At 58.9% G+C, this 14,894-nt stretch overlaps 1 protein-coding gene across 2 annotated transcripts in view; it reads left to right on the top strand.

Annotated features, from left to right (window-relative positions):
- Positions 1–539: 539 nt before the first annotated feature.
- The window catches only part of PPARGC1B (PPARG coactivator 1 beta), a 57,543-nt gene continuing 43,188 nt past the window's right edge, over positions 540–14,894 (top strand). For both annotated transcript variants that reach the window (XR_008823507.1, XM_056349153.1), the window contains exon 1: positions 540–709. Coding sequence is in view for 1 of the 2 variants with exons in the window: in XM_056349153.1 (XP_056205128.1) it covers positions 626–709 (84 nt within the window). In the remaining variant the exon portion in view is untranslated. The remainder of the gene's footprint in view (positions 710–14,894) is intronic.

Here is a 14,894-nt window from a genome sequence, read left to right as displayed (position 1 = left end):
CTCAGTGCAGGGTGACTGAGGGGCTGTTAGTGGTGCCCGGTGACGCTGGGCACCCCCACTTTTAAGAGCTGGTGCTTCTCAGGTGCGCACAGCGGTGTTTGAAGTGGGTGCCCTGGGTGAGTGCACGTCCAGTGGGAAGGTGCTGGTGCCACGCGGGTGTCTGCAGGCCCTGGGGACACTCTGCAACTGCGGGGAACCCCCCTCCCCGAGCCTTGATGTGACCCTCAGCCCAATGCGCTGCACTCAGGCTGTAGTATCTCAACTCGGGGTGATGTAGGGACCGCCCAGCGGTGCTGGCAGCCCCCGGGGTGCCCCCCCGTTTTAAGAGCTGGCACTTTTCAGGTGTGCACAGCGGCGGTTAAAGCGGGTACCCCGAGTGGGCACGCGTCCCGCGGGAAGGTGCCGGTGCCCCGCGCGTGGCTCAAGCCCCCACGGGGCACCCTGCAGCGAGTGTCCCCCCTGCCCGGCTCCCTCCCACCCCCCGGCCCGGCCGCCCGCCCCGGCTCCCGCAGCCGGCGGGCGGGGGCTGCGGGCGGCTCCGCCCCGCCGGCCGCCCGGCTCCCCGCCGCCGCCGCCGCGCCTGCTGCATGCTCGGTGCCGCCTCAGCCCCAGCCGGAGGTGGAAGATGGCGGAGCCGGGGCCGGATTGCAGCTCTCTGCTCGACGAGGATCTTTCCTCCTTCGTCTTCAGTTACCTCGCTGACAGCCAGGTAGGGAGGGCGGCGCAGGGGCTTTGCTGTCCGGCTCCCCAGCGCGGTGCAGCTGCAGCGGGGAGAGCCGGCAGACCCCCCCCCCCTCCCCCGCTTCCCGGGGCACCTGGGGAAGGAGCCGGTCCCTGCACGCACCGGGGTGTGCGGGGACCGGCTCCTTCCCCAGGTGCCCGGAGGATCTGCAGGGGGTCCCGTTTACTCCGCGGATGCGCGGAGGGGGAAATGCCGGGCGGGGGGACGCGCGGAACCCTGCCGCCCCCGCGGCTCTCTGCGCGCCCCTCCCCGTGGCTTCGGGGCGGCCCCGGCGCGGTACCAGCCCCGCCAGCCCCGCCGGCGCTTTCAGCACCACCCGCACGTGGACTCCCGCGTCCCCCCCCACCCCCCCCCCACCCCCCAGTCCACCCCCGCGTCTGCTGCAGGGAATTTGGGGGGCGGTGGGAGAAGTTGACGGGTTGATCGGCTTTGGCGCACACACCTCCCTTTGCAACAGACCCCCCACCCCCCACCCCCCTTGCTGCAAAGGTGGGGAGGGGGACGCCGTGTTGCAGGGCGGTGGGGGTGGGGGTGGGCTCCGCAGGGGGCTGCGCGGTGGGGGCTGATAAGAGCCGGGCTGTGGGATGAGTCATGCCGAGCGTCAGTTACACGCATACGGGCTGGGATCTTGGGGGATGGAGGTTTGGGGAGGGGGGTGGTTGGCAGGGAGAGGGGGTCTCGGTGCCGCGAGTCAGCAGCTCCAAAATCTGGATGGGCTCCCTTTGGGACGGAGCTGGGTATTAAAATCAGATTAAGGCTCCTTGGCAGCTCCTGCACGATCACGAGAGCGAGCTGTGCTGGCTATAGGGCTTGCATGCTTTTCCATTTTGGGGGGTGGAAGAGCGGCGCTATACAATGAGCCGGGCAGTAGCCAGAGCTGTGACTGCTCAGGAGCACAACCGCGCATTTCGCAGTCGGATTGATGAGGCTGGTGCAAGTGGGGAGAGTTTTCTGTAGTTATGTATCATCCCTCCAGCCCTTCACTTTCATAACCACAGATTACAAAATAGCTTCGATTGTGAAGCTAGCACATTCATCCCAACCCTTGCTCTCTCACCAGTTTAGCTCCGGGATTGCAAACAGCAGGAGCATGTGTGTGGGGAATGGGATGGGGACTAATCCTGCTGTTTGGGTTCAAAACAAGTAAGGTCTCAAGACTTGGTAAATCAGATTTGCCCCTGGCGCATGTGCCAGACAGAACCAGGCAGGTCTTGCCACCAGCTAGGCTGATGTAGTCCCAGCACCTCTCCTCGCCTGCACCAGCTCCAGAGCACTCCGGCTTGGCATGGGACCCGGGCGGCTTGCTGGGGGCAGAGCAAGGGGGAGGTGGTGGCTTCGGTTGTTAACGAAGACCTGCTGACAGGTTGATTACGGCAGAAGGGTCAGGAAGGGTGAGAAGTGGGCTGAGAAGATTTTGTAAGCAGTTTGCGTTTTCTGATTTGGACGGATTTATTATTGCTGAAAGAACCGTCAGCTAGAGAAGAGGAGGCTGGTTGTGTGGGATGCCATCCCTAGGAAGTATGGCAGAAAGGCTGCAGCTCCCACCGGCCCCATTGCTCCCTGGGCAGGTGAAAGTTCTTGGCTCCACTTCCCTGCAATAACCTGCCTGTTCTCCACGTGCTTGACATGAAATGAAAAGCTTGCAATGATTGCAGCATGCGTCTGAAGGTTTGTTTCCTTTTTGCTTTTTGGTCAGTGTTTGATATGCCAATTTAGGAATGTTATTCCAAAAAGGGATTGCTAAGGCAAAAAAAAAAAAAAAAAAAAAAATCCTGCAAATTTCCATCCTTCCCTGGTGCAAAACCACCATGTTGTGAACATCCCCTGCAAAACTGGGGACTCTGAAATGGCCTGAGATCTAGTAAGACCGTTCTGGCATCTCCTGAAATACGGTTTGCTCTGCCTGTCCCCTCTTTTTCTCTCCCTCTCCCATACGTGCACTGTATTGGAGGGTGCGGTGTAGGTACACGCACAGTTAGTGCTAGTCTGATGTCTGTGGGGTGTATAACGTGTATAATCTTCGCAGCCCGCTGCAGGCTCCCTCGGCAGCGGTGTGCAGCCTGTGTTTGCTCTCCCGCCCGGCGCCTGCTTTTGATAATTGCATTTCCTCTCTGTCCCCACGTGCGCAGAGGGGTGAAAGGCTGGGGTAAAAAGAAAAGAAAAAAAGGAGAAGGGAAAAAAAAAAAAAGAAAAGCAGCTCCCCCCAGCTATGATTTGCGTGCATTTGCTTAAGAAACGCCTGAAGTTGTAAGCTTGTGTTGTGCTTGTACCTTAACCTCTGATGAAACTGCAGGGCAGGCTCCAGCCCTGGCTGCTGTCACATGCCTGCTTTATAAGTCGGAGCGGGAGGCGGACCCGGGCTGGCTGCTGACGTCTCTCCCCATTACTACTGTACGAGCTTCTGCTTACAACTGGGTTACTGACTTCTCAATGAAGCCCGAAAGCTACTTCAGCAAAGACCCCAGTGCTCCAGCACAAGATCAGGTTATCCTGAGAGGCTACAATGTCAGGAGGCCATGAGATCATGAATATTAGCCGTTTCCTTCGTGGAAATCTTGAGGAACTCTGACTCTCCTCCTCTCTCCCCCATGCTCCTCCCCAGTCCTTGCTTTTGCAGTAGGTTTGAAGAAGGGCGCAGTTGGGTGCATGCAGGTGCCAGGTGATCCCTTCCTCTCCAGGGGAGGGATCCTCAGGAGAGCTCTTGGGGCGATGCACAGTGGAGGTCTTACATGGATATTTGCATCAGTCCCTTAATTATATGGGCTTGTGCTGAGGATGCCTGCTAACCTCTATTTACATATTGAGGACAGCAATGATTCACGTGGTACCTGCATTGCTACAGAAAGAAAACCAGGGTTTTTCAATTGATATCAGCCTTTCTCCTGCCAACTCCTTTTCCCTTTACAACAACACAAAAAGTGGTTTCATTTTGCTGCGACTCAAAACGTGTCATTTCTGGGCCCGCTTAAACCATTTTGTGCAACTCTTTGCTGCTCAGAGGTATGAAGCTGGTTGTAGCTGGTTCGTCTGCTGGCACCAGGCACTGGAGAGTGCCAGCCAGGCAGCTCTGCCGTGAGCACCGCGGAGCGGCCGGCGACTCTTGGCATCCCTGCGAGAGGCAGCAGTGGTTTGACTCTTACAGTTTCGATTTGTTTACAAACCCCAAACAAAGTGCAGCAGGGGGGGGGAAACCCAAAAACCCAGGCTGTTTCTCAGAGAGATGCTTAAAGATCACATGAATGGAAATACAATATTCCCTTTAACTTCCCGGCCTCCTGCTAACAGCTTAATCCACTGATGAGTGCAGGAGGCACAGGGAAGCCCTCGGTGGAAAAGCGATCTGTCGGGTGGGTTATTACCGCTAGAACTGGAGAGGGGAGATGCATCCCTAATTTCTGATAGTCCTCACTGAGCAGACCGATATTCTGCTTTTTCTGCGGCTCTTCTCTCAAAGATTTGGGAGGGTGTCTGGATGACTGAGACAGCCCAAGGGCCTCTGCAAAGTGTGTCTCCAGCCTGGCTGCATTGCTGCAGCTTGGGTTGAAGGGCTGCTGCATTGCTGGGGCTGGAGGCCCTCCTCGCTCTGTCAGGAAAGCACTGCAGGGTGGCTGTGGCACGGTGGCAGTTATTGCCAGTGGCAGTTCACCGAGGCCACGCCAGTACGTTTGCAAAGCGTGGGGCAGTGGTTGCTGGGGATGCCAGCAGCCGCCTGCGCCGCAGCGGTAGCTGCGGGAGATGGAAAGCGCGGCATGCTCCTGAGCCTACTGCTCTCCTGAGCCTGCTGCTCAGAGCCAGGAGGGAGCAGCGGGAGGGAGCAGCAGCCGGGGAAAGGAGGGCTGGCCTGATAACCGGGCCGCTTGGAGAGCATCGCTGCTCACCTGCCTGCCTTCACCCCCTGCTTTTGACTGGGTCCCCCGGTGCTCCACTGGCAGGCCCCAGGGCTGCCCCACGCTGTGGGCTTCCCTCCCTCCTGCCTGCACATCCCTGCCCCACTCTCATGCTGTAATGGAAAGGCACCTGTCCAACAGGTGAATAATTAAGGTCTCAACCTAGTGCCTCCAGCAAAGGGAGCTTTGTGAGGGAGATGGATCTCTCTCTCACATTAACCTTTCCAATGTCAAAAGCCTCTTTGTAGTTAGAAACTTCACTTGCTCCGGCACTTCAGTGCTGTCGGTTGTTCAATGAAAAATGCCCAGGGGATGCCCTTCTTGCCCCAGACCCCATCCTACCTTTGAGGAATGGGTCCTGTGGTCCCCAGCATGGGGCTGGAGACTGGGATGCCGTGGGCTGGCTCCTGGCAGGTGGTTTGCTGTGCTGCTGGCCACTGCTGCCTGCTGCTCCTGAGGTGCAGAAGCCTGCCAGTCTCTGCAATCTCCTTTGGCGGTGCTGGGGGCCAGCTCACGGCAGAGCGTGGGAGCCCTGCATCTGCACTGCCGGCAAGCAGAGCGCTGGCAAGGGCACGCATCCCGCGGCCAGCATGTGCCAGCACCCATGGGAGCTCGGGGATGTCGCCTGTTTGGCTGGGGCAGAGGCATTGCACAGGAGCAGTCTGTGCCTTTGCTGCCCGGTGCCTGTGGGGCAAACGCCACCAAAGCCACCACTGCTTCTGCCTGCCCATGGCCTTGGGGAGATGGTGTCACAGGGCGAGAAGCACCGTCCCTGCAGGGCACTGAGCCAAGCACCCGTGGGGGTCTTCAGTATGGAGGGGGCCCTGGCCCTGCCGGGTGAGGGAAGAGCTGTCCCCAGAGATAAGGCTCTGCCGGGACCACGCACGTTGCGCTCGCTTGTTGCCCCTGAGGAGCTGGGGACACGAGGTGCTGGCAGGGCCTTGGTCAGCAAACACGTTTGCCGGAGGAATCAGCTTCGGGCTCCCGCGCCGAGCCCCGCTCCATGGCAACCCTGCGCGGGCTTATATTTCTCGTGACTGCTTGGCAGCATGAAGTGATTTAGCAGAGGGGGAACTTTGTACGCGCTGGAGCTGCCACTGCCAGCGCGGCCGTGCCGGGCCAGCCGCCGCAGCCCTGGCCACATGGCGCTCCTCCTCCCTGGGGGGCACGGGCTGGGGCAGCCCCTTGCCTGCACCCCAAGAGTGGGCAGCTGGCTCCCCAGCCCAGGTGCCATGCTGGGAAGGGACAGGTTCCCGCTGCCTGGCCAGCTACCCTCCTGTGAGCACCTGGAGAGGATGTTGTAAGCTGCCTCTGCTTGTAGTAATGAGCCAGAGACTAAAGGTTGCAGTTAATGGGGTGGGTGGTCAGGTGAGGTAGTGACCTACTTCCAGGGGCAGCCGCGGTGTAGGCACCGGGTTATGGTCCAGCCAATGTGTTTCCCTTCTCTTATCGCTTGGCTGTTCTGCTTTTCAGCACTTTTCCTGAGCTCTGGCTCGCAAATTATTATTTATTTATTTATTGCTTTTTGTAATGGGAGCTTCCAAGAAATACCGAAGGACTTTGCACAGATCTGGCTGTGCTCAGAGTCTCATCAGCCCTGTCCTTACCCTGCTCCATCTTGGTTCACCTCCCCAGGCAGAGGCAACAGCCAGGGGTTGAGCAGCTGCAATTTGTTAAATTGAGCCGGTTCCCTTCAGAATTAAGATAGGGAGAAATAAAAGCTGGAAATCTCCTTTGGCTCTGTAAGAGCTGGACATCCCCCGCCCCACCCCACCCCCGGGGAGGGCTTCCCCATGCAACAGGTCTGGTATCTGCTGGTGGGGGTTGTGGAAACTGTGGCAGCCCTGGGGGCTCTTTGTGATGGCCCCATCCAATAGGCAGACTAACCTTCGATTGCTGCTGGCTCCTGGGCAGCAATATGGGGCTTAGGGAAAATACTTCTCTTATCTTGCATCCCTGCTGTCCCAAGACAAAGCCGGCAAGCACTGGGTGCCGGGTGCCTCCCCAGTGCTCCCCATACCCCACGAGCTTCGTCGGGGGGAGCAGGATGAGGGTCCTCCTGAAGTATTTATATCTTCCCGTGGGCACCCACCCTTCCCGTGGCACCCTGCCCACCCACGCAGCGAACGGGCAGGCATTTGCCCTCATGGGCAAGGGGAACCTGGGTGATGGGGGCTGAAGCAGGAGAGCCCCCGGTGCGCTGGGAGGGCTGATGTGACGCTTCTCCCCTCCCGTGGGACTGAGCCGTACATGCTTTATATGGATGTTTTTGTGCTGAGGTGGTGGAGGATAAAATGAGTGCCTCAAGCTCTTGCAGTGACCAGGGTTGCAGGGCAGCGTATCTTTACTGAGATGCATTTTCTGAATTCTTCCTCTGCGCCCGCTTCTGCGCCCTGCGGTCGCTGCAGGGCTGGGAGCACGCGGCCGAAACAGCCCCTTCTGCTGAGCCAGCGCCGCTGCTCAGGCTTCTCGGTTCCTGTTTCAGTTTGCAGCAAGTTCATCACTGCAGTTGCTTCTGCTTCCCTGGCCTTTGTTTGGGGAGGCCGCAGGACCCTGTCCGACCCCGGGATATGGGGTGGCGGGTGAGGGGTGTGGTAGGTGTCATCCTTTCCCCCCCCTCCCCGCCACAAGCAGCCTTCCCCACCTAGTCCCTGAGGAGCCCTCATTTCCTAATTTTTGTGCACATCAAGAGCAAGGAAATCCTGTGTCGGGGGGAGATGGAGGGGAGAGGGCAGAGCATCCCGGCACAGGCGGGGGGCTGAGCTGAGCTGGGGCTGTGCTGCAGCCGGAGCAGCGTGCTGGGGCGGCCGGCTGTGCCTTGCAGACGGAAGGAAGCCCAGCTGCCTCTAACCGTGTTTCTTCTCCTCCCTCCTGCCCGGATGAGGGGGGACTGCAGGTTTCGAAGCCTGCATGTGACAGCTGGGGACCTGGTTGTCCTGCCGCGAGGGGACCTGCGGCCGGAGCAGCCCCAGCTGTCCCTCGGTGGGCAGAGCTGGCATGCCGGGGAGCTGCTGTTGGGAGCAGGCAGCATGGTCCCTGTCCCCGAGCCTTAGCAGCCTTCCTGCTGAGCCCTTTCTTGCTTTGTTTTTAGCCAAAGTGCCTAGGTAGGAGTGAGTTACGTTGGGTTTTTTTATGAAGAAAGTGCAAATGTAGCCATGGAGTGTTCCAGGAAATGTCCCAGTGGGACACTGCTGCAACCTTCTGCATGCACACGAGACTGACAGGGCTGAGCTCCAGCCGGCCCTGCAGCAGCCGGGCTGGGTTCAAGCAAAGAGCAGTGCTGGTCACAGCCGGGTGATGGTTGTGCATGCACTTGGATAGCAGCGAGGAGCTGGAGGTGTAAAACGTGGCACTCGCGCAGCTCCCCTCGAAGGCCAAAGCAGGGGCAGGCTCTGGCTTCTCTTTCCCCTGCAGAGGCCAGCCCCGCTGCCACACGGCGTGCCAGTGCCGCTGGGTGCAGGGCTGGGGTGGCCGCGGTGCCTTGGCTTCTCGCACGTTGCCCGGGCAGAGCGCGTGCTCCCTGGGCTCGGGGCAGGGGGCTGAGCCGCGGCGTGTGTGCTGGGAGGATGGGAGCTCTGCCTGCCCGCGGGCAGCGCTGGCGGAGGGCAGGGCAGGACACGGGGCTGTGCGGTGGCTTGTGCCAGGCGAGCTGGCAGTGCCCTTTCCTGCCACACAGAGGTTGCTCACCTGGCACCCGGTAGTGGTAGGGCTGGACTTCGTTCCAGCTCAAGTCCCTCTGTCCTGATTTCCCCGGGACTTGCATGGCCTCGGTACAAATGTTTGCAACTTCCATGGCCCTTGGCTTCAAGCTAATTAAACTTTGCATTCCTGTCAGCTTCCTTTAAACCGCAGCTGCTTAGCTGCTTGCCTTTCCCCCTCTGCTCTGGGGCCTGCAGCCCTGCCAGCACGAGGTGTGTGCGGCTCGGAGCCACCTTCCAGCATCTTAATGATGGGAGGATTTTTAAACCTTCCCTTGAACAGCATAAACACCAGAGCTCTGCATAGCTGGAGCTGGAGATTTAAAGCAACCAGGGTTGTTTCTGCTTGTGAGCAAGCCTGCACACAGATAGTCACGACCTAACCAGGCTAATAATGAAAAGAAAAAATTGCAAATGTTTTTCTTAAAAAGGAAGTTTCTGTCTTAGTGGGCCCCACCAGGAGATGGGCACATGTGGGTTTTGGGTGCTAAAATCCATTTCCCAGGTAACAGACTCAAGCTTATGAGAACTGCATGGTTTTCTCAGGCTGAAAGGTTGGATGGTATTTGAACTGCTTTTTTTTTTCTTCTTCTTGTGGCCATGTCCTTTTAGGAAAGAATAAGTATGTCTATTTATATATATTTTGAAAATGAAAGCACGTGGTACATGTCCTCAGAAACCCCCATGGTGCATGTTGTCACCTAGTTCTGGTGGGGACGCTGCTTTGCTGATGACCAGCAACCAACCCTCCGCTGCAGCTCTGCCGGCAGCTGAGCTGGGGAGCAGGGGCAGCCCCGGCCCCGCAGCCCCAGCCTTGGGGCGAGCAGCGGTGGGTGTGTGGGACACACTCACGCACGTCCGTCTCCTTTCCTCATGGGAACAGGAGCTTTGCGATGTGGAAGTGGATGCAGGAAAAAGGAAGCTGGCAGCTGTGTGGGGAGGAATGTCGTGGGGGGACTGTTAGGACAGGCACAGATGGGGAGGGCTGGAGCTGCTCCGTTTATTTACTTCTTTTGACTCATCCTGCCCATTCTTTCGGCCGTGCAGCCTGGCCTGCCTGCAGTGATGGCTTCTCTGTTTTTCTGTTAGTGCACCCGAGATGCAGTGCATGGGCAGCCCCCAGGCCCCTGCCTCCCTCTGGTGACCAGGGGCTGCCCGTGAGGGTCCGCTTGCCCAGGCTCCCTCGACTCGGGTTGCACCGCTTGCCTGCAGCCTGTCTGCCCAGAGGAGCTGGAAACCCGTCCACACATCCAGCTGAGTCAAAAAGAAATGAAAGTCAGATTATCGGGGGGAGACTGTCCCTGTCTCTCCTGCTTGCTTATGGCAGTGCAAGGACCTGGAAACACAGCTTTCAAGTTTCTCTCTGTATTTATGTAACACAAACTAACTCTTTTTTGGAAAAAGCCACTCTGTCTCATTTAGATACCTAAATATAGCAGGCGCTCTGGAGGGAGGATTAGCCTGCGAGTGCCCTGGTGGGTACAGGACCTTTGTGGACCAGTGTTAGGGGGACTGTAAACCTTATTCAGTCAGTCCCCGGGGGTTATTCCCCTGCCGTTAGCAGGGTGGGCTTGCAGCGGTCTTGGGGGAGTGGGGAGCTGGTGGCAGTGACCGTCTTCGCTGGCTGGCAGGGAAGCAGTAACCTATAGAGATGTGGATTGCAGGTTTTTTTCTAAGCGTCTCGATGTCTTGTGGTGCCAGAGTCCATCTGTGCCCAAACATGCTGTTTGCTAACGTGCCATTGCCTCCCCTTGGAGGAAGGCACCAAGGCACAGAAGCAGAGCTGAGCTATGGGGCAAAACCTCCGAGTCCTGCCCTGCCAGGGGGGCCCACCAGACTGCAGCACCCCGGGGGGATGGTTCAGGGCTGCTGGAGAGGGGTCACTGCTGCTTCGTGGGGTTGGGAAGAAAGGCAAGGAAGGGCAAAGGTCCCTCTGCCCTCAGGTGTACCCAGCACTGCAGGCGTCAAAATCCTTTGAGCTCCTTTAGTGAAAGATGCGGGGCCAAGCCTTTGAAATGCCGAGCCAGGGGATGGCCCACCCGTGCCGTTCCCCTTTGCCAGGGCTGTGTGCTGCCCACCCTCATGGGCACTGGGGCCCAGACACTTGGCCGAGACACAGGTGGCAGCAGGATCTGGGTGCTGCGTGCATCCCATGGACCCATGTGCACTTCCTCCTACACACAAGACCCCTTGTTGCCTTTGGAGTGAGCACAAGAGATGGGTTCGCCTGGGTGATCTGACCACCTCGCTGGCCTGCCCACGTGGCGTGGCGGGACTCTCTGGGATCAGCAAGGCTTGCACATTGCACCAAGTATTGATGAAAACTGAGTTTCTCAAAGGTGCTCAGGGCGGCCCTTGCTTTTGCCTCATGACATCTCCGACTGCCCTGCAATGAAGGTGCCGTGGTTCCCTTCCAAGGAAGTGGGGAGCAGCTGTTTGCACTGGTGTCCCAGGGACTTGGGGCATGGGACACTTGCTGCTTGAGTCTCTGCAGCTGTCTGTTCATAAGCATATGGAGGGGGCACCCCCCTCTGCTCCTCCCTACTTTGCAGCACTGACGGTGAGAGTCCAGCTGCAGGGGCTCCCTGATCTATCTTGTGATTTGGGCCCTGTGGAGATGCACAGGAGCTGCCTTATGTTTTCTGTGGGAAATCAGGGGGTCCTTCAGCTATCTGAGTCTTCATCTCTGTGCTTTTCTTGTTGCTTTCTCCGCACGTGGTGGCTCTGTCTCCTTGCACACCTCCACACCTCCCTGCTGCCCACCCCTGCCCCTCACCATGCCCTCTGCCCAGCTCGGAGCTGTGCAGCCTCGTGCCAGAACTCAACCCAGTGTGCAGGGTCCTCTGCCACCCTTCCCATCCCACCAGGGCAGGAGCCACCTGGCTAAACGGTGGGACCCCCGGGGAGGTGTTGGTGAACACAAGCATGCCAGCTTCCCACGGTGCCCTTGTACAACCTTGCCAACACCGGCACGATGCCCCCTTGGCTCCCATCACAGTGGCAGGAACCAAGCAGGTTCAGCATTGCCCCGTGGCAGCCCCGCTGGTCCCTGCTGGGCAGAGGTGGCCGGGGTCTGAAGAAAGGACCCTGCTGTTTTGGTGATGCCCTCCTCAGGTCTGTGTTATTTGGCCCTAGGAAGGTGGAGGTGAAATAGAGAAGGTAAATGCTGTGCATTGAAATGGGAGGAGGCACTGCTGGAGATCCGGCCAGAGGGCTCGCAGCATCCCCAGGATCCCCAAGCCGCTCCGGCAGATGGCTGCAGCCCTCCCGCCCTGCTCTAAGGAATACAAATGTGCGGCAGATACGGTTACCCAGCCCGGAGAGCAGTGTTAGCTTTCATCTAGATCGATATCCCTGCCTGCCTGCGTCTGAGGGAGCACTCAGCTGGCAACCCAAGCCTGGCCAGGAGGAGACACCGGCCAAGGCTCTGCTGCCTGCTCCAGACCCTGCCTGTCTGTCTGTCCATCTGCCTTGGCGTGGAGGCAGAGCCAGCACCAACCGCAGCACCGTTGCTGTGCTGTCGGACTCCATCATGCGTAAAATGTAATAAATAGGGCCATAAGCCTTTTACGAAGTCTATTTCCACTCTTGGATCCGGGATTTAATGCATGGCTGCTTAGAGAGGCTGAGGATTTCAGGGGTCAGCAAGGCTAATTGCACTGCTGGAATAAAAGGGCGCGCAGCAGGATCCTGCGTGTGGGCAGGAGGGGGTGCCGGGGGTCCCAGCTGCCTGCCGTGCTGCCCCTGCCCTGCGTGCTCCCTGCCAGCAGCCTGGGAAAGCAGCGGCCACGTGCAGCGGCTTGGCAGGGGATGCAGTCCCTGGGGAGCGCTCCTCGGCTGGGCACCAGTGGCTCTGGGGCTGGGGGGACCGTGCCAGCTGGGGAGTCATATGCTGTAGGTGTTCGGTTCCCCACCGCTCCGTGGTGTCCCTCGGCGTCTGAGCACGTCTGGCTGAAATGCTTGATCTTAGATTACCTGGAAGCCAGGGAAAGCCTGTGTGGGGACCAAGGGCTAGTGAGGATCAGGGCTGGCCTGGTGCAGGCTGGTACTGCCAGGCGTGGCTGGCCCCGGTACCAGCTTGGTCCCAGCCTGCAGCATCTCCTTGAGCTGCAGAGGGGAGCTGGGTGCTGGCCCTGCCAGACTGCCTGCTGTGCCGGCTGGCCCTGACACCGCAAGCTGGGGTGTGCAGGCACGTGTGGGCTCGGAGGTGGTGCTGCCGGGGAGACAGCCCCACCGGGAGTGGAAATGCAGCACTGGGGTGAGAGCCAGGGGCACGAGCCTGGCCGGGTGCTGTGGTGCTGGGTGTGCGCCGGGACAGCATGGGGCTGGGGGTCAGGACCTGGACTGCACTTCCATGGAGGTGTTGGGGAGGGACCGATGGGATGGGCAGGCTGCGCTTCACGGGGACAACTGGCAGCCAGCACATGCCCTGTAAGGCAAGGGGGACCCAGATGCCCGGAGGCTCCCAGTGCTTCGCCCCGTGCCAGCCAGCCACGCAGGACTGGCAGGGCTGTGCCGCCGGCCGCAGCAGACGGAGGACGCCAGCTCCGCTCGGTTACTTTCCTGGCTGATCCTGTCATCTCCATCTCGCGCCAAGTGCTGAAGTCGTCATGGAAACCAGCATGGTGGCAGCCTCGCCAGCAGCTCCCACGCGGGATCCTCGGTCTGAGTGCCCGGCCGGCACTGGTCTGCAGCGGTGGCGGGTGGCCGGCTCAGTCGGCCACTTGCTGCTGGTCCTTATTCCTTGAGGGCATCAGCCTGCTGCTGGGCTCCAGCGATGCATCCCTGGCATTGTAGCAGGGCCCAATCCATTAGCATTCACCAGTCCCAGAGAGCCTTGCAGAAAGCACAAAACCCCATAATCCCTATAGTACTGCTATTAATAGTACCTGTTCACAAAGTTATTTTTAGCAGCACCGTTCCCACCTTCATTCATAACAGCCATCGCATGGGCCTGATTCTTCTCCCTGCTGCCCAAGTGGCTTTGAGATAACCCCGACCTCCTGGGGTGCCCCACTCCCCCCGTGCTTCCACCACTCGTCCAGCATTGCATTTGGCTGTGGAAGGAGATGGTCTGCAAACCTTTCCCTGTAGTGGGAAATGGAGCAGGACTTTTTTTCCAGGGTTAATTTTTCTCTGGTGACTGTAGCTCTGAACTCTGCTTGCCTTTGCCTCTCCTCCCACGTTACTCCTGTCCAGCAGAGCTGTGTTGTGCCAAAGGCTTTCTCCCTGGAGCATCCCTGCTGGAAGTCTACACTAGTGCTGGGATTTTGCTTGATCAGTGGAGGAGGCAGGGCCTGAACTTGACTATTGGGGATGGAGTATTTTCCACTTGTATTTCAGTGGGTGTTTTCATAGGTTTCAAGCTATGGTCCTTCTTTCCCAGCGTCTTCTGTCTTCGAGCTCATGCAGACTCCTGGGAGGGTGCAGGGCTTTGAAAGGGCTATGAGGATTCATGGGTTCAGCCCACTGCTTTGAGGCAGCATCTCCTACCACTGCCAGGGAAAGGCCTGTCTCTCCTATTCTTGAACTCGGCAGTCAGAGAGTTCCTTGGGTTCCTGGGCTAATCTGTTCCTGCCTTTAATGAGCTGCCTCATTAAAGGGTTTTTCCTTAATAACCAACCCTCTGGGCTAGATGAGAGGCTGGTGATGTTCGACTGTAGACAACCTGAGACCTGCGGGCTGCAAAGGGCTTTTCTGGCTGTTTGCAGGCATGCTGGATGAACACCAGCCCTCTCTTCCTGTGCGGTGCCAGCAAGGCTGTGAGGAGGCAGCAGCCCAAAGCACCCCATTCCATACCTCCCCTGGGCTCCAGCACCAGATTTACTGGACCCACAAACTGTAACAGGGCAGCTCAGGGGGGCAGGTTGCACTGGGGAAGGCATCTGTCCTTGGGGTGCAGCAGACTGGGGGTACTGGGGTTGAACTGCCCTGCTGCACAGTCTTCCTGCACAACATCCTTACCCAGTGATGCGCTGCACTGGGGCTGCTCGCTGTCACCGGTGAGCCAAACCTGTGCGTGCATGCTGCTGAGCAGGCATGCCTGTGTGCCTCGGGCCCAGGAGGTGTCTGCCCAGCCTTAATGAGGCCTTTTGAGCTTGTTGCCTTAATGCTTGGGAGCTGGGGCGGCTGGTTTTCATAAATGGAAGTGGAAATCTCCCTCCTGGGGGCCTGCTGTGTGTGGAGGAGTATGCACACAGCTTGCGGCTGTGGCCTTCTTGGAGTGTCTGTCCGGTGGACGTTGGTCCCACTTGGTCCCCCCGCCTCCCTTGTGGCTGCCATGGCCAAGCGGCCGCAGGGCTACGAAGAAGCAGGTTCAGCAGTGCCTCTGGCGAAGGAGCAGGTTCAGCAGTGCTTCTGGCAATGTGGCAGCATTTTGTGGGCTGAGCCAGCCCCGTCTCCAGGCCATGGTTTTTAGGGTGGCAATGATGCAAGGCAGGAAGGTGCCTGGTACCAGCGCTGCTGGGGCTGCTCCATTTATATATAGCTGACCCACTTGCTGAGCGGGGGCTGCCGGCCCCTCCTGGTGCTGCACTTGGTGCGTGCGTGCACCAGGCTGAGAGGGGC

Source organism: Falco biarmicus, chromosome 8, assembly GCF_023638135.1.
Source record: "Falco biarmicus isolate bFalBia1 chromosome 8, bFalBia1.pri, whole genome shotgun sequence".
Taxonomy (NCBI): Eukaryota; Metazoa; Chordata; class Aves; order Falconiformes; family Falconidae; genus Falco; species Falco biarmicus.
This window is presented reverse-complemented; position numbering and strand designations above follow the sequence as displayed.